The sequence below is a fragment of the Coregonus clupeaformis genome, chromosome 28, assembly GCF_020615455.1.
Source record: "Coregonus clupeaformis isolate EN_2021a chromosome 28, ASM2061545v1, whole genome shotgun sequence".
Classification (NCBI taxonomy): domain Eukaryota; kingdom Metazoa; phylum Chordata; class Actinopteri; order Salmoniformes; family Salmonidae; genus Coregonus; species Coregonus clupeaformis.
The window spans coordinates 22,016,517-22,042,721 of NC_059219.1; the positions used below are offsets into that span (position 1 = coordinate 22,016,517).

Below are 26,205 nucleotides of genomic sequence, written 5' to 3' on the forward strand. Positions count from 1 at the left end.
AGTTTCAGTAGTGGACTTTCATTCTGACTTCTCAAACAGAAGTTAATTGCTGAAACCCAGCTAACCCTTCACATGAGAGTCCTCCCACTTTACACAACCACAAGTGGCGTGACTACTAGATTTCAGTTTCCTACTAGGTAGTCATTGTATGGGTAGGCTTACATGTGACAAGTGTTGAGTTGGTTAAAGTTCATAATGGTTGAGGATGACTATTGTAGGCTAAGATAACAATATTGCTTATTCCCAAACATAGTTACTCTGACAATCTAACAAATACCACTCAGGATATACAACCTCAGTCAGTAAAGATTTTCTACATGTATTCGGTCACAATAAAACATGCTGTGCTGTAAAAGGGAACATTGACTTACTTCTGTGAATGATTACAGTGAATTGTTAGCGGGGGTCCTGGGCCGGGTGTGAAGGCCTGCTGGGCTCTCTGGGTCACAGTGACCTACACAGGATGTGTGAGGGGACGAGCTAGACCAGGTATACTTTGATGGGGGCCACAACAAATCTGAACTCATCATGAGGGGCGCAGTGGCTCGCCGGTCTACGTACCCAAATCCATACCCACAACATGCAGTCGGAGCCTTTTGGGGGCCTCACAAAATACCAACCATTTTAAATCGGTTGATATGTTGATACAGCAAAACATGACATATGTTATCATCTTTATTATAATGAAGACACAAGGCTGATATATATATATATATATATATATATATGACATGTTAGACCCTCATTCTCTTAATGACTTGAAGCCCACCTTGGAGGAACGGTTCTAGGTCTCCAAATAGACATGGGTATTGTAGCTTAAGCCAAAATGTCAGACTTCTGAAACGAACGTTTACATTTCTTAGTAAAAAAAAGAACCTCCCATCATTCAAGTTTAAATTCCAGGAGACCTCAGCCGGTCTTTAATGTACCCTGTGCCTGTCTCTTTAAAACATGCCTTCAGCACGTGAGCAGATCACTTTTGTCAAGATATTTACCAATGTTGGCCACCAGTCTTTCAGTGTGTTGCATTATGTGTATACACATTTTACTAATTTGCAACTACATGTGGACTGCATGAACTTTTAAAAAAAACATGTGATCAAAGGTCAGGCCGTTTTTTTATGAAGTCGCTGCAGTTACTTCTCACCAACTGCACCATGCAGCCATCACCTGCATTGTGGGAGGCACTGTGTCAACCAATCATTGGGGTGTTTGGTTTGACCCACGCGAACGTGGCCAAAAACTTGACAGAAACAGGAAACAACTTTACCGCGATTCTAAAGCTACAAGGAATACAAATGAAAGTTATATGAGACTTCTCTCTAACCAATTAATTGTAGTGTGTGATATGAAGGTATACAAAAGTTTATTTAGAAATGTATACAGTAAAACGTTTATAAACAATAGCAGCTATGTTGACACTACCATGTTGATCTGAGACTTGCTGTTGGAAAACCACTACAGTGTCCGACTGGTGGCTGTCGCTGACGCGCCTCCCTGACTTCACTCGCCGACTTTAGTCTACAGTCGGCTTCGCAAGGCTTACTGCTCGAACACACCCAAAATGTTTGCCTTCAGCGTCCTGTGCAGTCAAATTTCTCGCTCACAGGAAGGGACGCCGTGAGTGACACTCTTTTCACGCCACTTCGATACAGCTATGACCGGAAGTGGTTATCGTAGCAGGTTAGGAGAGTGTTTTCGCCAACCCTAACCACAGATATAGCAATGTTATACACATATTTGCCCTAACCCCTTTCCTAACATTAACCACAGTCTCATAACCTGCTACGTTAATTCTAACGTGCTACGAAAAAGTCACTTCCGGTCGTAGCTGGATCGAAGTGGCGTGAAAAGAGTGTTCCTCGTCACAGGAAGCAGACTGCGGAAGTGTTGTAGAATGTGTAGGTGATCGTTTCAGTAAATGTTTTGCTTTAGCAGTTTAGTGCAATGTCTAAACTGTACACTGAGAAACTGACCAGGCTCTACGAGCGGTATCGGGAGTACGTCACGAAGAACCCTGCAAGGACTGGACAACTGGAGAGCACCGTAAGAACGCTGTCGTACCTCATTTCAGGTGACTTTAAAAGTGAAAGCCAAAGCGGGTGGCTTGCCGCGTTCAAAAACAACTGGGAACTCGGAAAAATACGAGGTCAAATCATGACGTCAGTGATCTTATGGTCGGAGAGTCGGAGCTCTAGAAAGAGGCCCGAGTTTCCGAGTTGGATGACCGTTAAAAAAAAAAATCTTCCGAATTCCCAGTTATCTTGAACGCTCGGAAGTCGGAGATTTCTGAGTTCCCAGTTGTTCTGAACGCGGCATAGGTCCTCTGAAATGTATCCAACTTGCCAAGTTAATTGCCTAACGTTACAACTCTTCCCAAAACATTTACCATGCATCGCCTGATGTCCCTCTCACCACTACAATCTCCTGTTTGATCATGAAAACAAATGAATGTTATTCTCGAATTCAGAAAAAGTCACTGCTATGCATCTGGTGCAGAACATTATCCAGAGTGCAAACTTTAAATGGAACTATTTGTTACATGTTGTTGTCAGTATGCCTAAAGAGTGCATTGGCTGTAGGCCTGTGTAGAGCCTGGGATGGCCCATGGCAGGCATAACTCCACCTTATGAAATGTAATTATTATAAGAAATATTTAGCTAAGTTCTTTGATTCGTTCTCTGTTTAAACAACATTACAACAGTTTGACATACCGTCAGTTCTCAAGTGTTTTTGTCTATTTCACAGGGCGATTTACTGACTCCCACGAAATCTCTGAATTGGGTAGGTTAGGACCTCACTTTACCTCACAGTTAACGTTTTATTGGCTGCAGTATAACCCCTCACCATGAATCCAAAGCATTCAGGAACTTCAACTGGTGGGTCAGTTTGTTGTTGTTGTGTTTTTCAGTGTACTCTGCCTCCAACCTGCTGGTGCTGCTTAATGATGGCATTCTGCGCAAAGGGCTGTGTCGCACCCTACCCATGGTGAGGTCCAGCTCCACCAGGTCAATCACAATAGTCTAACCTTACCCATGGTGAGGTCCACAATAGTCTAACCTTACCCATGGTGAGGTCCACAATAGTCTAACCTTACCCATGGTGAGGTCCACAATAGTCTAACCTTACCCATGGTGAGGTCCACAATAGTCTAACCTTACCCATGGTGAGGTCCACAATAGTCTAACCTTACCCATGGTGAGGTCCACAATAGTCTAACCTTACCCATGGTGAGGTCCACAATAGTCTAACCTTACCCATGGTGAGGTCCACAATAGTCTAACCTTACCCATGGTGAGGTCCACAATAGTCTAACCTTACCCATGGTGAGGTCCACAATAGTCTAAATATGTGCTGGGTCGTGTTCATTGGGCACAAAATGGAAGAAAACGCTCTGAAACAGGGAAGTGACTGTGCTATCGGAACGGACTGTGAAATCCCTGACCCGTGTGTGTGTGTGCACGCGGTTGTGTTTGTTCAGTCTCTCTCTCAGCAGAGGCTTCTCACCTGGCTGTCAGTGGTGGAGTACATGGAGGTGTTCCTGGAGATGGGGGCCACCAAGCTGTGGGGGGAGGGAGGTCGCTGGCTGGTCATAGTGCTCATCCAGATCACTAAGTAAGGAAAGAAGGAGCCCCTCATGGAGTAATATCTAACCAACGCTTTAACTTGATCCCTTTTGATCGCTCTACAAAATGCTGTATAATGCGCAAAGTAGACCAAACCGTTATGAGATATGCATTGATACGTGGATTAGTAAGGGCCAATGAAATATGCATTGATACGTGGATTAGTAAGGGCCAATGAGATATGCATTGATACGTGGATTAGTAAGGTCCAATGAGATATGCATTGATACGTGGATTAGTAAGGGCCAATGAGATATGCATTGATACGTGGATTAGTAAGGGCCAATGAGATATGCATTGATACGTGTATTAGTAAGGGCCAATGAGATATGCATTGATACGTGGATTAGTAAGGGCCAATGAGATATGCATTGATACGTGGATTAGTAAGGGACAATGAGATATGCATTATAATAATAATATAATAATATGCCATTTAGCAGACGCTTTTATCCAAAGCGACTTACAGTCATGCGTGCATACATTGGGGATCGAACCCACTACCTTGGCGTTACAAGCGCCGTGCTCTACCAGCTGAGCTACAGAGGATTAGTAAGGGCCAATGAGATATGCATTGATACGTGGATTAGTAAGGGCCAATGAGATATGCATTGATACGTGGATTAGTAAGGGCCAATGTCAGCCTGTAGATTGTCTCTCTGATTGTTGAAAAACGTCATGGTTACTGGGATGTTATGTTGCATGGTGTTACTTTCCATTTCCCTCCTTCCACCTCACCCCCCTCTCTCTCTGTTCTTCTTCTCTCTTTCCAGAGCCATCCTGCGCTTCCTACTGCTGTTCTGGTACAAATCTGGCATGCAGACTTCCCCTCCTATTACCCCACTGGACAGGGAGGCACAGGGAGGCAACGGTAACAGAAGTCAGGAGTTTACATGTCGGACATATTTTATGTTTAACTCATTTTTTTTTTTAATGAAGGGTGTCTGGCAGATAGCGCTTTATCCGAACAATACAACTTAAACATGACTCTTTGTTAATTTGATTCAAAACAACTTTGGGGCAGTTTGTGTCTGCTTCTTGTTCCACTATCTCATTGGCTATAACCAATGAGCCAATGTCCTGGGTCGCACCAGGACCAGACCATATACTGCAGAGTTCACAATCTAGACAACCTGGAACTAAATATATTTCTGTACCTCTCCCTCCTTACAGATGAGGACCATGATGACCACCAGGATGACACCTCCTTCGTGGGACAGCGGTCAGGGAGGGTGATGAGGCCGTTGGGCAGTGGTAAGACCACACACACTACACATGTTCCAGATCAATGCTTGCATTCAGGACAGTGCCAAAACTATTTATCAGGAATTGACTATCTGTCCCTTGCCTCTCTCTCTCAGCCCCCTCTCTGCAGGCTCGTCTGTGGGGAGCCCCCAGTAGGGAGAAGAGGTGTGGTGTGGAGGAGGATCTGTTCTCTAGTCCCACTGCCCTGGGGGTCCAGGAGACCATAGCAGAGTCCATGTACATCGGACGCCCACTGGTACACCGTATCCTTCCTACTCTGGGACTCTGCCATAGAGACACCAGAGAAAGAAACATGCACAATGCCATCACATGATTACTGCCTTTATAGATGATGGTCTGGTATGGCAGGTATAAAGTACATTGGTTAAAATGGTTGCATGATTCCATATCATAACTCTGTATGGCCTAGAAGCATTCTGTTCATCTTAACAGCACGTCCCTTACTAGTGGAATACACCACTGCACTGCATGTACAGTATACTAGTATTTGACCTAATCAATGGTAAATAAAACTGGGACCTCAAGGATCTCTCATTCTTACTCTAGTCAGTCTATACTTTGGAATGTGTTACTTCAGAGAGTATGTGTTTTTCCTCAACGCTGCTCCCAAACACAGTGCTCTGCCTGGGAATGTGTGGGAGGGGCTCCTGGAAACCGTGGCTCATCTCTGGAGCCATGGAGATGACCAGGTAACCATGCTCTCTTCTCTTTACACTCAAATATGTTAAGAGGAATCACAAATAAATACACGCACTGACTGGACACATGATATATGCATGATATGTGTACCACTATTAAAACATAATAGCCGTACACATACTCTCCTATACAGGCCATGTAAAATCAGTGTCATGAAGGAGGCACTGAAACATGAGTGAGATAAAGAGGGATCCCCTGGTCTGTTCTCTCCCCAGTTTTGGTTTGATGAGTGACACTAAATCTCTGAACCGGCGGGAGAGGGCGGAGCTGAGGAGGAGAGCCTTTCTGCTTCTGTACTACCTGCTCCGGTCCCCTTTCTACAACACGTTCTCTGAGTAAGTAGAATCAGATCTACAACACATTCTCTGAGTAAGTAGAATCAGATCTACAACACATTCTCTGAGTAAGTAGAATCAGAACTACAACAGATTCTCTGAGTAAGTAGAATCAGAACTACAACACATTCTCTGGCTAGAGAAATTCTTTACCATAATGACCATTGGAACATGGCATATTTTCTGGCATATGTGTGCAGATTTTTTTAACCTTTCGATTTTGTTTAACGTAGGACAAAAATCCTGTTCCTACTCCGATTTCTGGCAGACTACGTTCCTGGCGTCGGGCTGGTTGCTCGTAAGTGTTTACTTTTATAGAAACCAAGTATTTGATCCATTGTTTACCTTTTTGTTGGTGGTCCACTGTCTGCTGACATGCAGTGTGGCTTCCAAGTTCTGCCAGTCTGCATCTTGTCCTGCTTGGCTTAACTTTATCCTCCACTTGTCCTTCCAGGCCCTCTAATGGATTACCTACCCATCTGGCAGAAGATCTACTTCTATAACTGGGGCTGAGGGCAGGAGGTGGAAGGTCAGAGGTCGTTGAAGGTCACCTGGCCAACTGGATAGGGATCGACACTAAAGAGGGAGACCCTCAGTAAAATACTATACAGAGCCAGAGACACACAGGGATTCAAGTCCCCACAGACCCGCTGGTTAATCTGCTCTATTTCACCTGGGACCCTCAAATGAGATCAACATGCAGTTCTGTTGCTAGGGCATGCCAGAGTACCTTACGGATCCTTCTGTTCTGTTGCTAGGGCATGCCAGAGTACCTTACGGATCCTTCCGTTCTGTTGCTAGGGCATGCCGGAGTACCTTTTGCATTCCCTCCTTGTTCTTTCATTTTGTAATTTGAGTGATTTCTGTCATCTTCCATCAGACTGATCTTGAACCAGTGATTATATTATGAATTGATGCTGACTGTGTGATTTAGTTTTCTCCTTCTGTAAACTATACATTACCCAGTGGTGTTATTGACAGAGTTGCATGAGATATCTTTGGCACCACTGGTGATGATCACCCTCTCGTCAGTCAGTACTGCGGTTTTTCGCTGCGAACAATCTCTCCTAAACCTGACTCCAGTTAAACAACACACTGCTACGGCTAGCCCCGATGGGTTCTGTGCAGTTGGACCAACAGGATTACAGCTAATGACTTTGAGGCTGATTGAAGTTCTCTCTATCGGGGCATCCTAATATTTCCTTTCTCCTGAAGTGTGCGCGTGTTCACTCCTGCCCACAAATCTAAAAGCATTCGATTGGCAGAGGCATGGGCTAGTGGGAGTGTCCACCATATTGTGTATACTAGTCACTTCCTTTAAGTCTGTGAAGGGAAGTTAAATGCACACTTCAAGAGGAAGGAGAGATCATTGGGCCATAGCCTACATTCCCCTTCTGTTTGTTAGACAAATGAACAACGCCTGTGGGACAATATGAAATGAAACATTTGTATGTTAAATATGCTGTATTCTCATAATTATTGATATTAACTACCCAATTGTGTTCCTAATAGATTGTTACTTTGATAGGGGTGAGAATTAAGAATCGAGACAGGTCATTTCTGCCAATGAGCCATTTTTGTAGTTTATCCAGACTACTTGGAAGCAACCATCTGGAAAAACATTGAAATCAGGTTGTTTTCTCTTGTTGAAGATGATTGGGGGAAGTGGAATGTTGTGGCTCCGAGTGCCTTTCAAAAGTTCACTTACCAGATGGGGGGAAATGAAGTCTAATGTACTTTATTTCAATTATGTGGGAATGTTTTTTATAAATCCTACAAATGTGTTCAATAAATCATCAGAATAGTAATCTGGCACCACCCAGTCATTGTTTTATTTTAGCTTTTCATTGTTAATATAACTGTTACCATGTTATTACCACTAATTTGCTGTTATGTAATGTGCTACTATGGCTGCCTTTCCTCAGGCAGCCATAGTAGCACATTTGGACCAATGAGATCAGCTCTGAAAAAGATCTGTGAAAAGACCTGATGTGATTCAACAAAAAAAGGCCAATTACTGGAAAAAAATATCCTAATTGGGCTGCCTGTGTAAACACAACCCTCATCATACAGACAATTAGGATTTGTTCCTTCAACTTAACAGTGCGCAACCACAGTGAAGGATTTCAATCTTTATTGACACAAATCTAATCCTTTTTTCTTGTAGCCTGTAATAAATAATAGTATTTTTGATTTTCATGGGTCATTAGGATAGTTCTTCTTTAGGCTTTATTCAACACTAGTGGGACATCCAGGGTCAGATTGGGCCACGTGAGGTCATGGGTCAATACACTCAAATCTATACCCATTGTGACGGTCACGGGTCAATACACTCAAATCTATACCCATTGTGACGGTCACGGGTCAATACACTCAAATCTATACCCATTGTGACGTCATGGGTGAATACACTCAAATCTATACCCATTGTGACGGTCACGGGTGAATACACTCAAATCTATACCCATTGTGACGTCATGGGCAATACACTCAAATCTATACCCATTGTGACATCATGGGCGAATACACTCAAATCTATACCCATTGTGACGGTCACGGGTGAATACACTCAAATCTATACCCATTGTGACGTCACGGGTGAATACACTCAAATCTATACCCATTGTGACGGTCACGGGTGAATACACTCAAATCTATACCCATTGTGACGGTCACGGGTGAATACACTCAAATCTATACCCATTGTGACGGTCATGCCTCAATAATAAAAAAAAATAATAAAAAATGTAAACAGGTCAGTGGTGGTATAGTCCAAGGTTTCCCAAACTCAGTTCTGGGCTGCTCCCCGTGCATGTTTAGTTTTCTGCCCTAGCACTACACAGCTGATTCAAATAACCAACTCCTCAAGCTCTGAACATTTTAACCAGCTGTGTAGTGTTTGGGCAAAAAACCAAACGTACACCCAAGACGTGCCCCAGGACAGAGTTTGGGAAACCCTGGTCTAGTCCATACCATTAGTCTGGAGCTTACTGTAAACACTCACCCCAACTAACGCACGGCTGTTACAGAGAAGCAGGGGGTTGCCTTTTGAATATCCTTTTCCCGTCAACAGAAACATCTGTCGATCAGTGGAGGCTGCTGAGGGGAGGACGGCTCATAATATAAACTTGAATATAGAATGGGCTATAACATAAAATATGAAAAGCAAAAATAGCTTGTTAGAGCCCAGATCTGATTCCGCTCCAGCCCCAATTAAGGTGTTAGAGCCCAGATCTGATTCCGCTCCAGCCCCAATTAAGGTGTTAGAGCCCAGATCTGATTCCGCTCCAGCCCCAATTAAGGTGTTAGAGCCCAGATCTGATTCCGCTCCAGCCCCAATTAAGGTGCTACCAACCTCCTGTGGTGTAGATCAAACTAAGGGGCCTGTCCAGGAGGGTGTAACCTCCTCCAGTCTATTACTGCTGCCGTCAGGGGCCTGTCCAGGAGGGTAACCTCCTCCAGTCTATTCCTGCTGCCGTCAGGGGCCTGTCCAGGAGGGTGTAACCTCCTCCAGTCTATTACTGCTGCCGTCAGGGGCCTGTCCAGGAGGGTAACCTCCTCCAGTCTATTACTGCTGCCGTCAGGGGCCTGTCCAGGAGGGTGTAACCTCCTCCAGTCTATTACTGCTGCCGTCAGGGGCCTGTCCAGGAGGGTGTAACCTCCTCCAGTCTATTACTGCTGCCGTCAGGGGCCTGTCCAGGAGGGTGTAACCTCCTCCAGTCTATTCCTGCTGCCGTCAGGGGCCTGTCCAGGAGGGTAACCTCCTCCAGTCTATTACTGCTGCCGTCAGGGGCCTGTCCAGGAGGGTAACCTCCTCCAGTCTATTCCTGCTGCCGTCAGGGGCCTGTCCAGGAGGGTAACCTCCTCCAGTCTATTCCTGCTGCCGTCAGGGGCCTGTCCAGGAGGGTGTAACCTCCTCCAGTCTATTACTGCTGCCGTCAGGGGCCTGTCCAGGAGGGTAACCTCCTCCAGTCTATTACTGCCTGGGGAATGAGAGCCTCAAATCTGTAATGACCATTTTAGCTGGCACCAATCATGAAATGAGGCGGAACTCCATACAAAACAGACAATTGCCTTAAATGTCTTTGAACCAAGTGCATATCTAGTCAACCCCATGCTCCTACTGCCAAATGGTGCCAGGTCATCTTCTTTGTAGTTGCAGAACAACAATATATATAACAATCTTCTGAGATGCACAGGGCAACTGCAAAAAAAATACAACCTGGAACGCCCACCGTTGGTATAATGCAATTCCACCTTCCAGGCTCTGTGATACCAGACACCCTTGTCCATGATGAGATATCAGATAGAAATGGATTGTGTAGAACATACACTAGTGAGGAAAAACAGGTAATCGGGTCAGCTCTATATGTATTATATAGTATTTCTACCTGTGACATTCTAGCCCCCCTCCTCCCCCATACTCAACTGGTGGACCGTGGGTCGGATCCGGACCCAGAACGTGGTCAATACGGAACTCAGTCAGGATTCAAACTCTGGTATCATATGAACACACAAGACATGGCAGAATGTGTAGAATTCAAAGAAATTAGTTTTAAAACTGCAAAATGTTCTCTACGCCAACAAAAGGGGTGTGAACAGTTTGATGTCATGGGTTGCGAGGTGGGGTTTAACTGACAATATCCATTCTGACCTTTGCCACGTAAGAAATTTGTGACCGGACCGCCTCAAATAGTACTGGAGTACTCCTGTTCTAGACGTTACACCTCACTGAATATACCCCCTGGTTCCATTTGACCAAGGGTGGTAGGCTCCTCTTACCCATGCCTTCATTTTGATTGGCTGGTCACCAGAAATGAACGTAAAACGACGATGGACTGAGCGACAGCCAGGCTCTGTCCAGTCACAGGTTTTACAACAATCTGATGAGCGTCTTCGCATGACTTTATTGATCATTGCTTCTGCCATTCAACAAGATGGTACAGAATGAGGGCACACAACAACAACAAAAAACTCCCACTTTAAGAATAGAATAGAGGATTATGCAGAAACACAGTTGAGTTGTGTTTTCTCCCCCATGTCTAAGTAACTTATCTTAGGGTAGAAACAAAGAGCCTAAGTGTGAATGCAGATCCAGGTCTTTATGAATCTATACAAGTGTTTTTCTCTACTTAAGAGGTTAAAATGGCTTCCCAATGCTCCAATGGTGTGATTCTGTAATCCCAGTGACTGGACATGCATGGCCTGAAGGAGACCACCATCCACATTCTTAACAGCATCGCCATTCAGTCAAAGCACCCGACCTTTCCTATAAACACACACACACACACTGAACTCTGTCTGTTGAAAAAGGCTGAAAACCAACCTTTCATCCGACCCGACTGAAAACCTTTCAGACCCGGATGAAGAACTCATATTGCGCCACAAGATCGGCTAGGTCATTACGTTTCTAAAATATACACCCCGCGTCCATCTCCTGAACTTCGTAGACTGCGTCACTCAGTCAGATAGTAGCAGTGTTGTGTTTGATTCATGTGTGTAGAGTTCAGTTAAACCATTCTTACAATCTCACAGATATTTTTACTTTGTGTGATTAACTCAACTCCAAATCGACCAGAGAATGTAATCTATTGTCATGGTAACTAAAATGAAAACAGATAATCAACCATATTGGACTACTGCTTCCCTTTGCTGATGTTAATGCTGAGTGGCTGAACGAATACGGCTGCATCTGTTAAAATAGTGAGAAACGGTTGAAAACACACAGTAAAAACAATGTCCAATAAGCGTAGTAAAACTTAAGAGATAGGTTTGGTTATCATATAATTCTTAGAGAATACTTTAAATCAATAATATTTGTTGAAATCAGAGACCAAATCATTATAGAAAACAACTTGTTAGAACAGGAAAAAAAATACTTTCTACACCTCCCAGTGCTTTCTTCGCTGAAAATAAAAACTAATAAAATGACTGTCTCACTCTCTAACAAAAGAGCATAGACAGAAACGGGGAGGGGGTCCACCTCCATTCATGCAATCACTCTTCCTTGCTCTCTAATCTCACTACAGATATCAGTCAGTAGTGATTTGCTCTGTCCGTCCCCCTTCCCTCCGCTCTCTGTCAGTATGACGTCATCGCTCCCTCTACCCCCTGCAGGTGGGTGTTGGTGGTCCTGGGCTCTTCAGTAGGCACCATAGCGATCCTAACACACAAACACAAGAAGCTGGGTCAGCAGATTAGGAACCATCTGGTGATGTTTTCCTTCCGAATCCTAGAGAACAGAGTGGTATGTTTTCCTTCCAAAACTAGAGAACAGTGGTGATCATTAGGTACCAAACTAAATGGTGATCATTAGGTACCAAACTGAAGAAAACTGACTGAAACAGGAAGAAACCACCTGGACTTGTTCAACACAAACGCTACATTTCCGTTTTCAGTTGCAAAACGTCTTCGGTTGTGTGTCCTACGAGACAAACAGGACAGGTTCTCTGTTTGTGTAATTGTATTGTGGTGAGGTGTCTCTGGTCCCCTCACCTGTATGGTGTTCATGACTCCGTTGGCCAGCACGGCCATCTTGCCTGCCACAGTCTTCACCCCCTGTTTGAACTGAGCAATGTCCGGCCCGGTCGGCAGCACACTGTCATAACCTGCCGCCCCTGAGGAGACAGAGCGAGAAAGAGAGAGATCACACACACACACACACACACACACACACACACAAATACTCAAAACACACACCATTAACCCTTACCTGTGTCACGGTCACTCCCGTCCCCAAACAGGTCAGCAGAGCTGATGGACGTGTTGCCAGACAGGCCCTCCAGACGTGTCTTGGCCTCATACTGGGGAATGACAGAACAACACCATCTCATTAGACTAGACAACACCAACAACACCATCTCATTAGACTAGAATACACCAACAACACCATCTCATTAGACTAGTCAACACCATCTCATTACACTAGTCAACACCAACAACACCATCTCATTAGACTAGTCAATACCAACAACACCATCTCATTAGACTAGTCAACACCAACAACACCATCTCATTAGACTAGAATACACCAACAACACCATCTCATTAGACTAGTCAATACCAACAACACCATCTCATTAGACTAGTCAATACCAACAACACCATCTCATTAGACTAGTCAACACCAACAACACCTTATAGACAGAAAACCAACAACACCATCTCATTAGACTAGTCAATACCAACAACACCATCTCATTAGACTAGTCAACACCAACAACACCATCTCATTAGACTAGTCAACACCAACAACACCATCTCATTAGACTAGACTACACCAACAACACCATCTCATTAGACTAGACTACACCAACAACACCATCTCATTAGACTAGACCACACCATCTCATTAGACTAGACCACACCATCTCATTAGACTAGACCACACCAACAACACCATCTCATTAGACTAGACAACACCATCTCATTAGACTAGACAACACCATCTCATTAGACTAGACAACACCATCTCATTAGACTAGACAACACCAACAACACCATCTCATTAAACTAGACAACACCAACAACCCCATCTCATTAGACTAGACAACACCAACAACCCCATCTCATTAGACTAAACACCAACAACCCCATCTCATTAGACTAGACAACACCAACAACACCATCTCATTAGACTAGACAACAACATTATCTCATTAGACTAGACTACACCAACAACACCATCTCATTAGACAACACCATCTCATTAGACTAGACAACAACATCTCATTAGACTAGACTACACCAACAACACTAACACCAACAACACCATCTCATTAGACTAGACAACAACATTATCTCATTAGACTAGACTACACCAACAACACCATCTCATTAGACTAGACTACACCAACAACACCTTCTCATTAGACTATACAGTACCAACAACACCTTCTCATTAGACTAGTCAACACCTTCTCATTAGACTACAGTACCAACAACACCTTCTCATTAGACTAATCAACACCAACAACACCATCTCATTAGACTAGTCAACGCCAACAACACCATACTAGACTGGCGGTTGTCTTGAATGCGGCCTGCCTTGCTCTGGTATTGGTTGGTATTACAGCCGTCCAGTTGACCGGTGGCTTGGTATTGGTTGGTATTACAGCCGTTCAGTTGACCGGTGGCTTGGTATTGGTTGGTATTACAGCCGTGTAACTTTACCTCGGCGTTGCTCTCGCGGCCGAAGTACATGTCGGAAGAGATGGCCTTTGCGTTGGCAAACTTCTGCCTGGCCTCGCTCGTCTCGGCCACAGGCGCCGCAGCCTCCGCCTTTCGCCGACTGGGCCGTTCTCCGATAGGCTGAATGCTGGAGATGGTCACCTCCTCTTTAGGCTCCTCCTTCTCCAAAGCCCAGGAGGAGGTGAAGGAGGCCACGCCCCCCTCAGAGTCCCACCGTGAGCCGAAGCCGTCGCCTGCCGTGAACGGGTTGTCCTTGTACCTGTCCCAACAAAACACACACAGGCAGGGAGATATCCAATGTTGTTGGTCAGGCAGGGAGATATCCAATGTTGTTGGTCAGGTAGGGAGATATCCAATGTTGTTGGTCAGGTAGGGATACACAAGGACACATTCACAATGGATTGGATCTGAGGAAACCGAGGTAGACAAAGGGATGTATTACCTATTCCAAATCTACCCCTAACCCACAGACCCATGGCTCTACCCCTAACCCACAGACCCATGGCTCTACCCCTAACCCACAGACCCAAGGCTCTACCCCTAACCCACAGACCCAAGGCTCTACCCCTAACCCACAGACCCATGGCTCTACCCCTAACCCACAGACCCAAGGCTCTACCCCTAACCCACAGACCCAAGGCTCTACCCCTAACCCACAGACCCATGGCTCTACCCCTAACCCACAGACCCATGGCTCTACCCCTAACCCACAGACCCATGGCTCTACCCCTAACCCACAGACCCATGGCTCTACCCCTAACCCACAGACCCATGGCTCTACCCCTAACCCACAGACCCATGGCTCTACCCCTAACCCACAGACCCAAGGCTCTACCCCTAACCCACAGACCCAAGGCTCTACCCCTAACCCACAGACCCAAGGCTCTACCCCTAACCCACAGACCCAAGGCTCTTGGATAGATATGAAAGGATTAGATAGATGTGTTAGCAAGATGAAGACAATTCTATCTAGCCTATCTGAGGGCAAGTTGGAGCCATTACCACATTGTTAATACCAATCCAATCCTTTCAGCTGTACACAACAACCCCAGTACCTGGGAGGTAGCTAGCTAGGGGTTGGAAGTCCATTTGGAATTGGACAGAAACCCGTTTTTACACTACTCCTCCTTAGGAGAAGACATTCTGATCTGTCTGGGGTCCGTACTTAGGGGGTCCGGAGGAGAAGCCCGGCTCATCGAACATGTCCAGTTTGGAGCGAGGCGAGGACTTGGCCCCCACGGGCGTCTCCTGCTCAATCACCTGCATCTCTGACATCACCGAGTGAGATATGGTGCTGGAATACACAGAATACACACACACACACTTAGTCATGTCCACACACACAATAATGTGCTGCAACACAATCTACATACACACACAGACACCGTAAACACACAAACGCCACTGAAGTTAAAGCCACACTCTGTAAGATGGGTATCTCATCAAAGATTGTGCCACCAACCAAAAGCGTAAACAATTAAAGGGACACTTCGGGATTTTGGACATGAGGGATGGACTCGTGGATACCATTTTTATGTCTCTACGTGCAGTTTGAAGGAAGTTGCTATCTAGCATGCTAGTAGATACCCATATATTTCCAGTCATTGCGCTAACGCTAGTTAGCATTGGCTCACAAAACGACCTCTAACTTCCTTCATACTGGACGCGGACATAAAAATGGTCTCCACGAGTTCATCTGACTCTGGGGACGTAGATAAAGGACCTCATTGCCAACATCCCGAAGTATCCCTTTTAAGCAAATGCAATAGCCTACATTAGCACAAGCAAACAGGCAGCACTTGATTGCTATTTGTAGTGCTCAAGGAATGCTTATTCCATGAGAGAAACATTACTGTTCTTTGAAAATATCATTTGAATACGGCTAATTTTATTACCTGCGGTTGCCGAAGCCCATGCCCAGCCTCTCAGCCTGCTCTCTCTTCTTACCCTCCATGTTCTGCATCTTCCTGTCTTCCATCTTCCTGTCAATCTCCAGCTCCTTGTAGGCCAGGCGCATGGAGGCCACACTGCAAAAAGAGAGACATTTGTGAATTGTACTATATTCATTTGCAACAATTTTGCCTGTTTGGAACTTTAGGAAATGAAGCTTCTCCTCCCAACCGTACTGTTCTCCTCATAAAGTGATTACTAACTTTACCTTCTTCGTGTATAAAATGTATTAAGACGATGATTTTATTTTTTCACGGTTAGAGTCCATAATTGTCGGTTACACGATAACACAATTATTGCGCTAGCCCTAATGCTGACGTGATGTCACTACTTGCTGTACTCAAGGAAACCTTCTATTCACTTTTTTTTTGTATGCAAAAGTATGCTGCATTATTTGCAGCAGGATTGATCCTCCCTCTGAACAGTCTGGCCACGAGAAGACAGCAAATCTGAATTTAGCGTAAACACTCAGCAGCTAAGAAGGGCAGCGTGTGGGGCGGAGGCGTTTCCTTGCTCTCCGACGGTCACACTGTGGTTCACTCACATGGACTCCTCTGCATGTTTGTTAGCCTCAGCTGCTTGCTCCTCCCTCAGCTTCTCAGCTACCTGGGCCTGTTTCTCCACCTCCGAGAAGCTCTTGCTGCTCACCTTCTGCGCCCCCAGGCCCTTCTTAGCACCCAGCTGGAGGGAGAGAGGAACACAGAGGAGATGGTTACACACAGCTGGGGACGGAGAGGAACTGACTGCCCCCCCCAGTGGACAAGTGGTAGTATTACATTCATGGTTTGATCAATGCACTCAAATCAAATTTTATTGGTCACATACACGTGTTTAGGGGTTGGTGGTGGTTCTGATTTGGGACATTAGTTTTTCTGGTCAACGTGACTTATCCAGGAACAACACTGAGCCCTAACGACATGACAGAACTAGGGCCCCAAGTGTTTCCTAGTCGGGTCACGTGGAACACGCAAAACCCTGCCCCTCATGCAGAGCAACCTGTCTGAGTGCTGAAGGGGGAGGAACTTACCCCTTTCTTAGTAGTGGTGGGCTTCTTTTTCCCAATGATGGACTGCTTCACATCTGTAACACAAAGCTCATCATCAGAACACTGGTGGACACCGACAGGCCAGGGACTCCCGATTTGTAAATCGCTCTGCACAACTTCGAAAAAAGGAACGCAAGTCGCACACACACCAGTGTTTCCCCTACAAATGCATAGGCGGGCCCCATACATGTGAATGCACAAACTGTTGTACGTTTCCCCCTCTATTAAAAAAAGGTGCAAACATTTAGCAGACGCTATACAAAGAACATGTCAACACACTCAGATGAGAAATAGTTTTTCAAAGCAGTTTCAAGACAAACTTTGCCATGTGCTGCAGCCAGCAGTGTTATAGCATTGCAGCTGAAGGACAGCACCATTGGCATATACATGACAGAAAGAGTTTCATTTGGTTACGTTATTCTAAAGTCATGGGACATAAAGTTCCTATAATAAGTATTCACCCCTTTGGACTTCCACATTTTGTTACAAAGTAGGACTGAAATGATCCGCACAAAACCATTGATCCATACCAAATACTCCATGTCAAACTGAAAATACAATTATATAAACGTTCACAAATTAAGAAAAATGAATTAACTCAAATATCTTGAATGTATAGATATAGGCAAGCTTAAATTAGTTCAGCAGAACACATTTGCGTAGCAAAACACACAATAAGTTGCACGGCCTCGGTGTGTGACATCATAGGGGTTAACGTGATTTGAATGACCCTTTCTTGGTTCCCCAAACATACAACCTCTGTAAGGTCAGACACATCTCAGTTGAATGCATTCAGTTGTACAACTGACCAGGTCTCCCCCTTTCCCTTTCCCTCAGTGAAGTAGTGCATTTCAAGCAGATTCAACCAACGACCAGGGAGCTTTTCAAATGCCTCATAAAGAAGGGCAGCGATTGGTAGATGGGTAAAAAAATAAATAAAATAATAAATAATAAAAAAACAGACACTGAATATCCCTTTAAGCATGGTCAAGTTATTCATTAGGCTTTGGCTGGTGTATCAAACCACCTAGACGTCCTTCCTAACTGAGCTGCCGGACGGGAAGGAAACCGTGCGGTGATGTCATCACGAGTCCTACGGTGACTTTAAAACAGCTACAGGGTTTTAATGGCTGTGATGGGACAACACTAAGGATGGCTCAACAACATTGTAGTCACTCCACAATACCGATGTAAAAGACGGTCAAAAGAAGGAAGCCTGTACAGAATTGTATCCCCCACTTTGGCATGACAGTATTTTGTGTAGATCAGTGACAAAATAAAAAACCAAATTAAATCAATTTTAACCCCACTTTGTAACACAATAAAACATGAAGAAGTCCAAGGGGAGTGAAAAAAACGTTTGATAGGCACTAAGCCTGCTAGATCTGCCACCGAGGATACATGTTGAATAGGGGTTGTCTGACTGTTGTATTAATGTTAGGAGACTGGAAGAAAGGTTTAGCAGTTACACATTGTAGTTAGAGCTGGGAGGGAAGGGCTTAAGCTTGCGTGTCACAATCGGATGAAGTGTCAAGTCAAGCACAGAACCAGCCATGCTTCCTGAAAATCTGGCCAGCCAATGGGCTAACGGCAGCTTTTAAAAAAGGCGTTCCAATCACCTTTGGGTAGCTGTGGTTGATCTGATGACAAACGCATCGAGTCCTCTACGGACAAAGCAGACACAGGTGTTACTGAGGGCTCCACAGTCACATGGGAAAACCTCCAGTGACTGTGCTCTAGGATTCGCTACACATGCATGTGAGGGTTAGGGACAATTTGGTGAGTGGTCCAAATCAGGGGGGGTCTCCAATTCTGGGAAGAGCCAACAAGGGGGGGGGGTTACTGTGGATGTTGAGGTCTGTAAATGGCTACAGTCCCAATGTTACCATCACCTACTCCTTGTTTTTAAGGTCAGCAAAGATGCGTCAGGGGTGAGGGGAGGAGCTGTTGTCATGTGAAAGGGGGCAGAGGAGGAACAGGACGCTGGCTGTGGACTTACCTATAGTGACTTTGGGAGATGGCTCAGTGCTCAGTCCCTCAATGCTTGGGCCTTCCTCCAGCTCTGAGAACGGCAAATACAAATCACAGATCAACTGTCTAGTTCAAAAACAGAAATGTATGGGAAAGCTCCAGACGAAAGGATAGGAGAGGGGGGACTGTGTGTGTGTGTGTATATGTGTGTTTGTGTGTTTGTGTGTGTGTGTGAGAGAGAGAGACTCACGAGTGCTGGCGGTGTGGGGGGCTTTGGGTGTGTCCTCCAATAGTTGAGGGGTGAGGGCTCCATTGTGTTCTGTCATGGAAGGAGCCGTCATGTCCCAGCTGTTTAAAGGCTGCAAATACACCAATTCATTCACATTAAATAACACACACACACACACAGAACCACACGCACACACAACCAACACTACCGCACACACAGAATGAACACAGAAGCACAAAACACTTGTGTGGTTAATGTGATTTCAACAGTAGACCTCAGGCCTACCTGAGTATGCTCGGCAAAGAAGTCTGTCTGTCTCTTCTCTGGGGCTGCAGGCTGGCTGCCCACACTGGGTGAGTCAATCCACAGCTGAGAGAGAAAGAGGAAGGGTTTTACGGACAGCATTCACAGCCAACTGACATTTACTCCTGAGGTGCTGACCTGCTGCACTCTCTACAACCACTGTGATTAGTATTTGACCCTGCTGGTCATCTATGAACGTTTAAACATCTTGAAGAACGCTCTGGCCTTAATGGCCATGTACTCATATAATCTCCACCCGGCACAGCCAGAAGAGGACTGGCCACCCCTCAGAGCCTGGTTTCTTCCTAGGTTCCTACCTTTCTAGGGAGTTTTTCCTAGCCACTGTGCTTCTACATCTGCATTGCTTGCTGTTTGGGGTTTTAGGCTGGGTTTCTGTATAAGCACTTCTTGACATCTGCTGATGCAAAAAGGGCTTTATAAATACATTTGATTTGGATCAAATCAACCTCTGGCCTCTATAGATAAATCATATGTCTATACCCAATAGATTTATGAAAGGAATATTCTGGTCATGTGGGCCGTATTGATGTCCCATTTTAAATCTAGCTCAGCCCTATCACACCTGCTTAAAGAGTTTGGCCCAAACTGAAGACCATAGTTGATGATTTGAAACTAGTGAGTTAAAATATGAAACACCTCAACACACTCACAGCACATTACCAATCTGAATTGGTATCCGCAAAAAGCCTTGTGTGGACCTTGAAGTGTATCTGCAAGCAGCTGCACCAATAAGAACAGATATGGTGTTTGTGGGTAATTATGTATCGTGTGGTCTATCCACAAGACATGACTTAATGCTGCTGGTGACATCACACGTGGAGTTTGCCCACTCGCTAGTGACTCAACAGGCCAACGTGTAGCTGATATGGGGGTCTGTGAGAGGGACGAGAGAGGGGGAGTTCATTGCCTTCTCAGTGGAGGAATAATATCAGTAGGAATATATAGACCTATATAGAGAACCATAAGACATAATAATATCAGTAGGAATATATAGACCTATATAGAGAACCATAAGACATAATAATATCAGTAGGAATATATAGACCTATATAGAGAACCATAAGACATAATAATATCAGTAGGAATATATAGACCTATATAGAGAACCATAAGACATAATAATATCAGTAGGAATATATAGACCTATATAGAGAACCATAAGACCTAATAATAATATCAGTAGGAATATATAGACCTATATAGAGAACCATAAGACCTAATAATAATATCAGTAGGAATATATAGACCTATATAGAGAACCATAAGACATAATAATATCAGTAGGAATATATAGGTCTATATAGAGAACCATAAGACATAATAATATCAGTAGGAATATATAGGTCTATATAGAGAACCATAAGACATAATAATAATATCAGTAGGAATATATAGGTCTATATAGAGAACCATAAGACATAATAATATCAGTAGGAATATATAGGTCTATATAGAGAACCATAAGACATAATAATATCAGTAGGAATATATAGGTCTATATAGAGAACCATAAGACCTAATAATAATATCAGTAGGAATATATAGGTCTATATAGAGAACCATAAGACATAATAATATCAGTAGGAATATATAGACCTATATAGAGAACCATAAGACATAATAATATCAGTAGGAATATATAGGTCTATATAGAGAACCATAAGATCTAATAATAATATCAGTAGGAATATATAGGTCTATATAGAGAACCATAAGATCTAATAATAATATCAACAGGAATTTAAACAACTCAATAAAAATGGTGTAATTCCAAAAGCTCAATTTTCAGTGGTATAGTGGTCACAACCACAACTTGGGAGTAGGGATATCACTGTGAGCCTAGTTTATGGGTTGTTACATGCATACATAAGGTACGGTACGTTTGGTTGACCGTTGGAAGCTGCGCTCACAGCCCATACTTACGTCGGACCCATATTTAGACAGTGCCGTGTTGGCTTGCTGTCGGATCTTCTCTCGGTACATCTGTGCCGCGCGGCTGTTGTACTTGGCGGTGGTGTCATTGGTGGAGCAGCCGTGCTGGCGGAAGAAGGCCGTCTTCACCAGGAGGAGACGGACAAGAGGGGAGAGAGTCAGATGCAGAGCAGGTCCTGTTTGAAGGTGCTCAACGTCTATGTATAACGGACGTTTGTTATTTTTTTGAACGTACCGCGTTGGCATTGCCTCCGACCTGCATACATCTCAGCTGAAACCAGTTCCAGTTGGAGTCGAGCTCAGTGGATCTGTGGTGAAGAAAAAAAACATGGGGATTGTATCAAACGTTCTCCTCGACAATAAGCGTATGGCACGAGACACACCTCTTCACTGACAGTAAAACTATGCGATTGTCGAGTCATGAGGTGTGTGTGTGTGTGAGACAGACAACTAAGCTACCTGATAAAGCTGAGGTGCACTCCTAGAGAGCGATGAATGCCGGAGCAGTCGATGCACAGAAACACTCCATACGGTATACTGGCCCAGCTGGGGTTCTTGGCAGCACAGTCAAAGCATGCCTGCACAGAAACACACACACAATCCACTGCCTGGTTAGCGAGCTAGCTATCTACAGAAGACATGTCTGGATGTGGTCTTAAAACAGGGAAGACAACAAGCTGTGTAGTTACAGCCATGGGACGCACATATACTCACTCATACATTAACCCTAAAAGCCCTGTTCATTGTCTCCTGACTAAACTCTAGGGTTATTTGCTCAAGATCTCAGGTTCTACATATGATCGCAGCCTCCAGGATTGGATGTTCATGAATAGCTTTCCTGCTTTTTTTTAAACTTCGCTGTCAGTGAATGCATAGCTAACATAAAAATGGCAGTGAGCGCGTCTCGATAATACAAAGTGGTTCACGGAGAAAAGGAAGACATTTTGGACTATTGAGATGCACCCAATCAGAGAGGAAGAGGCGACGCGAGAGGGGAAACTGCTAAAAGTCTGTCTCCTCCATCAGGTGGCAATATTTTTGTTTTTTCCCCACCAAGCGAGGCGTTGAGTGTGTGGAAGGTCAATGAGCGTGTCTAATTTGGTCAACAAAAAATGTAATGGCTTATTTGCTACATGAGCCTTAATTGATTGAATAGACGTTTCGTAATGCTTAAATTGTTACGAGTGTGCTGATTTAAATAGGACTTGTGACATCCGGCAACTTTGAGAAAAATTTAACTTTATATCGGAGTTGTACCTGGTTTAGTGCTATCCGGTACCCTTGGGACGTCCCTAGCCTATACATAACTTAACCTTTTTAAATGTCAACTTCAATGAGGTAACGTCAGAGTTGAGACGTCCCAAGGATCCCGGATAGCAAGGACCATCGTGCCTGGTCTTCACACGCGCATCTGCCCTCTCATTGGCTAGAATGGTCCCACCTGATCGCGCCTCCTCACGACTGTATTTCCATTGACAGAGCGACCACTCGACCACCTGGTCAACATAATACAGCGTTTCCCAAACTAGGGGGTCGCTTGATTTGAAGATGGGGTCACGAGAGAAACAATAACAAAATTGCACTTCGCTCATAGAACCAGGGTGATGACTGTAACCTCTGGTAGCCGCTGCAGGCGGTTGTAATAATCAATAATGGCAAGTTGAATGCATGCTTCCTGGGCTTAAAGGAGATTCCCCATATTAATGTCACCTGTAAGACCCAATTCTGGTTCAGTTGACCCCTAGCCCAAGAATGTAATCTTAAGGAGTGTAGGCAAGCCTACCGTTACTCTTTAAGGTCCAATGACCTTATATACTGAACAAAAATATAAACGCAACATGCAACAATTTCAAAGATTTTACTGAGTTACAGTTCATATAAGGAAATCAGTCAATTGAAATAAATTAATCAGGCCCTAATCAATGTATTTCACGACTGGGCAGGGGTGCCACCATGGGTGGGCCTGGGAGGGCACAGGCCCACCCACTGGGGAGCCAGGCCCAGCCAATCAAAATGAAGGTGGCTTATGGTACAGAAATAAACATTCAATTCTCTGGCAACAGCTCTGGTGTACATTCCTGCAGTCAGCATGACAATGGCACACTCCCACAACTTGAGACATCTGTGGCATTGTGTTGTGTGACAAAACTGCACATTTAAGAGTGGCCTTTTATTGTCCCCAGCACAAGGTGCACCTGTGTAATGATCATGCTGTTTAATCAGCTTCTTGATATGCCACACCTGTCAGGTGGATGGATTATCTCAGCAAAGGCGAAATGCTCACCAATAGGGATGTAAACAAATGTGTGCACAACATTTTAGAGAAGCTTTTTGTGCATATGGAAAATGTCTGGGATGTTCTATTTCCACTCATGAAACCAACACTTTACATGTTGCGTTTATATTTTTTTGTTCAGTGTAGGTTATTTTCAGAGGTAAACTGGTTCTGGCAGCCAAAACAGCAAAATACTCTAAACGGGAATTGACTCAATTGCGATACGGTTCTAGAAACAAAACCCTTTACGTTCATATCACATCAAAATATTTGCACAAATGCAAAATATACACTTTTAAACGGCTTCATTCGCAGCCGAATTTTTTTAGTTACAACACGTTTGTGGCGGCCTTCTTCATTACACACGAACTGTGTTAGATAGCTAATTAGCACAGGTGTTCAGTCTTCCGTAAACACGCGCTGTAACATGGAAATATGGCCGTGTGGGGAGACTAACCCTATAGAAAGGTATAAAGGGTACTTTACATTTTTGGAACATGTTTTCTCGCTGATATGAAAGTCCGGTTCTTTAGATTTCCAAGACCGTAGCGCAAGTGATGCGTGTTCAAGTTCAGACCGAGCTATTATAATTCCCCTGGGAAGAAGATGCGGAGAAAGTAGTTCGCGTCTATGGATGGGGTAGTCGACCCCGGGAATTTAGCTTGCTACGTTAAGCTAGGTAGCGTTGCATTTTGGATATAACTAATTAGCTAGAAATCTAGATAGCAAGCAAAATAACCTGCTGGTCTGGCTAACGTTTGCTAGGAATCCAATTACGTTGACTTGGTGCTAGCTAGCTAGACAACCTTTCAGATTGGACACGACCCTACTCGTTCTGGCTCAAATAAGTCACCAGACTGGCTAACTAGGTTAGCCAAGCAGGGAGAGTCAACGACACAAAGCAGGCGCTAGGCATAGTTATAGTATACGTGGCTGATTTGGAGAGGCAAACTTTGTTATCTAGCCTAGTGAGCTAACGTCAACTTCTTGCTGGCCGTCGTAGCTAACGTTAAGGCCCAGACAGAGACTAGCTTGCTACTGTAGACGGATGGACGTCAAAAAAAAAAATTCTGATCTACGTTCTACCTCCAATAATGGACCATTACATGCTTATTAAATTAGTGAATGGACAGTAAGTACTTATTCGCGTTACCTTGTTAGTTGGAATAGAACGTAGTCTTTTAAAAATGGTCAAAATTTCTGTATTGTTCGGCTCCGCAGCCATCTTGCTACCTTTCTAGAGGTACGGGTGCCAATGAGGATAAAAAATGCTGGGTTGTTCGCGAAGTTAGACCAGAGGTGATGCTGCGGTCATGTGCCCCTCGTAAAGTCGGAAACAAACAGTTTTGTAAGAGCTTTGATTGTTTAAACTTTTTTTGGTATGCCTATATGTCTTGCCGCAGCTCTACACACTGGCGACCCATTTGGGCCAGTTTGGTGTTCAGTAAGAGGGCAACAGCTGAAACATTCTACACTACAAATTGACATACCTTGGTAGGCTTAGAATGGCCATTAGGTCAAGGTGCATTCCGTCACTCGTTTACATGCTAGTCGGAACTAGAAAAATGTGAAATGTCAAACTTGCTGATTAGTTGAACACGGCACGTGCATAACTACAACCAGTTAGCAAGTCGGAAATGTTCTAGTTCCGACTAACACTTGAACGCGGCATTTTGCGCGCACGGTAGTGCGTCTAGTCCGACCTCATCCCCACTGTTGAAAAACATGGCGGGATTTCGATTAGACTGAACCGGGGTAAACCAGGCTATGGCCTGTCACGTCACCGGGCAAAAACGGTGAGGAAGGTAAGCCCAGCATCACCGGGCCATAATGTCAACAAAACAGCAAGATAAATCATTCAGAAACATAAATCATTTATTTTCTATAAAATATGTTACAACTTTCAAAGTAGTTTTCCTTGGGATACTTTTGCATGTGAAAACACAGAACCTTAACTCATTAGGTACTCCATGTGCTACACATACCTGACGTTTGATTTCAGCAAACTAATGCTGCTTTCAAGACAACTGGGAACTCAGGGACAAAACGAGCTCCGACTGGGGAAAATTGTTTTGTATTGGTCATCCAACAAGGAATTCCAAGTTCGGAACTCCGGCCTCTTTCTACAGCTCCGATTTTCAGACCTGAAGATCACTGACATCATGATTTGACCTCGTCATTTAATAACGCGCTGTTGCTCCGTGTCATGATTGGGCCTTATGCCGCTTTCAAGGGCTAGTCGGAACTAGGAAACTCAGAAATGTCTGGTTTGCTAACTGGTCGTAGTTATACACGTGCCGCGTTCAACCAGTTAGCAAGTCAGACATTTCCGGGTTTCCTAGTTCTGACTAGCGCGTAAAAGC

The 26,205-nt window shown here is 44.4% G+C and overlaps 2 protein-coding genes across 3 annotated transcripts; one reads left to right on the top strand and one right to left on the bottom strand.

Moving 5' to 3' along the window:
• The first annotated feature begins 1,400 nt into the window (after positions 1–1,400).
• pex16 (peroxisomal biogenesis factor 16) lies at positions 1,401–7,741 on the top strand. Its single transcript, XM_041857647.2, has 11 exons — positions 1,401–2,074; positions 2,749–2,784; positions 2,912–2,988; positions 3,482–3,615; positions 4,400–4,497; positions 4,800–4,880; positions 4,988–5,134; positions 5,509–5,581; positions 5,807–5,926; positions 6,160–6,224; positions 6,381–7,741. Exons 1-11 carry the CDS (start codon positions 1,948–1,950, stop codon positions 6,437–6,439), a joined length of 1,017 nt encoding a protein of 338 aa, XP_041713581.2. The 5' UTR covers positions 1,401–1,947; the 3' UTR covers positions 6,440–7,741.
• Positions 7,742–10,815: 3,074 nt separating this feature from the next.
• Positions 10,816–25,102, bottom strand: arfgap2 (ADP-ribosylation factor GTPase activating protein 2). 2 transcript variants are annotated; one of them, XM_041857645.2, is made up of 16 exons: positions 24,996–25,102; positions 22,027–22,145; positions 21,803–21,875; positions 21,559–21,690; positions 19,597–19,680; positions 19,333–19,441; positions 19,111–19,173; positions 18,731–18,775; positions 17,094–17,146; positions 16,611–16,747; positions 16,012–16,143; positions 15,282–15,410; positions 14,099–14,375; positions 12,639–12,729; positions 12,422–12,543; positions 10,816–12,089 (listed from the first exon to the last, which is right to left on the bottom strand). In XM_041857645.2, the coding sequence occupies exons 1-16, from the start codon at positions 25,065–25,067 to the stop codon at positions 12,069–12,071; spliced, it is 1,659 nt and encodes a 552-aa protein (XP_041713579.2). In that variant the 5' UTR covers positions 25,068–25,102; the 3' UTR covers positions 10,816–12,068. The 2 variants fall into 2 exon arrangements, with proteins under 2 accessions (XP_041713579.2, XP_041713580.2); XM_041857646.2 differs by lacking the exon at positions 18,731–18,775.
• Between the last annotated feature and the right edge of the window lie 1,103 nt (positions 25,103–26,205).

What these genes read in the sequence shown, in the direction of transcription:
- pex16 (XM_041857647.2), top strand. Translation starts at nt 1,948, where the DNA reads ATGTCTAAACTGTACACTGAGAAACTGACCAGGCTCTACGAGCGGTAT. An exon ending in CCACGAAATCTCTGAATTGG is followed by an intron (nt 2,785 to 2,911) that starts GTAGGTTAGGAC and finishes TGTGTTTTTCAG; the next exon opens with TGTACTCTGCCTCCAACCTG. An exon ending in GGAGGCACAGGGAGGCAACG is followed by an intron (nt 4,498 to 4,799) that starts GTAACAGAAGTC and finishes CCCTCCTTACAG; the next exon opens with ATGAGGACCATGATGACCAC.
- arfgap2 (XM_041857645.2), bottom strand. Translation starts at nt 25,067, where the DNA reads ATGGCTGCGGAGCCGAACAATACAGAAATTTTGACCATTTTTAAAAGA. An exon ending in GTGCACCTCAGCTTTATCAG is followed by an intron (nt 21,876 to 22,026) that starts GTAGCTTAGTTG and finishes TCTTCACCACAG; the next exon opens with ATCCACTGAGCTCGACTCCA. An exon ending in TCTTTGCCGAGCATACTCAG is followed by an intron (nt 19,442 to 19,596) that starts GTAGGCCTGAGG and finishes GTGTATTTGCAG; the next exon opens with CCTTTAAACAGCTGGGACAT.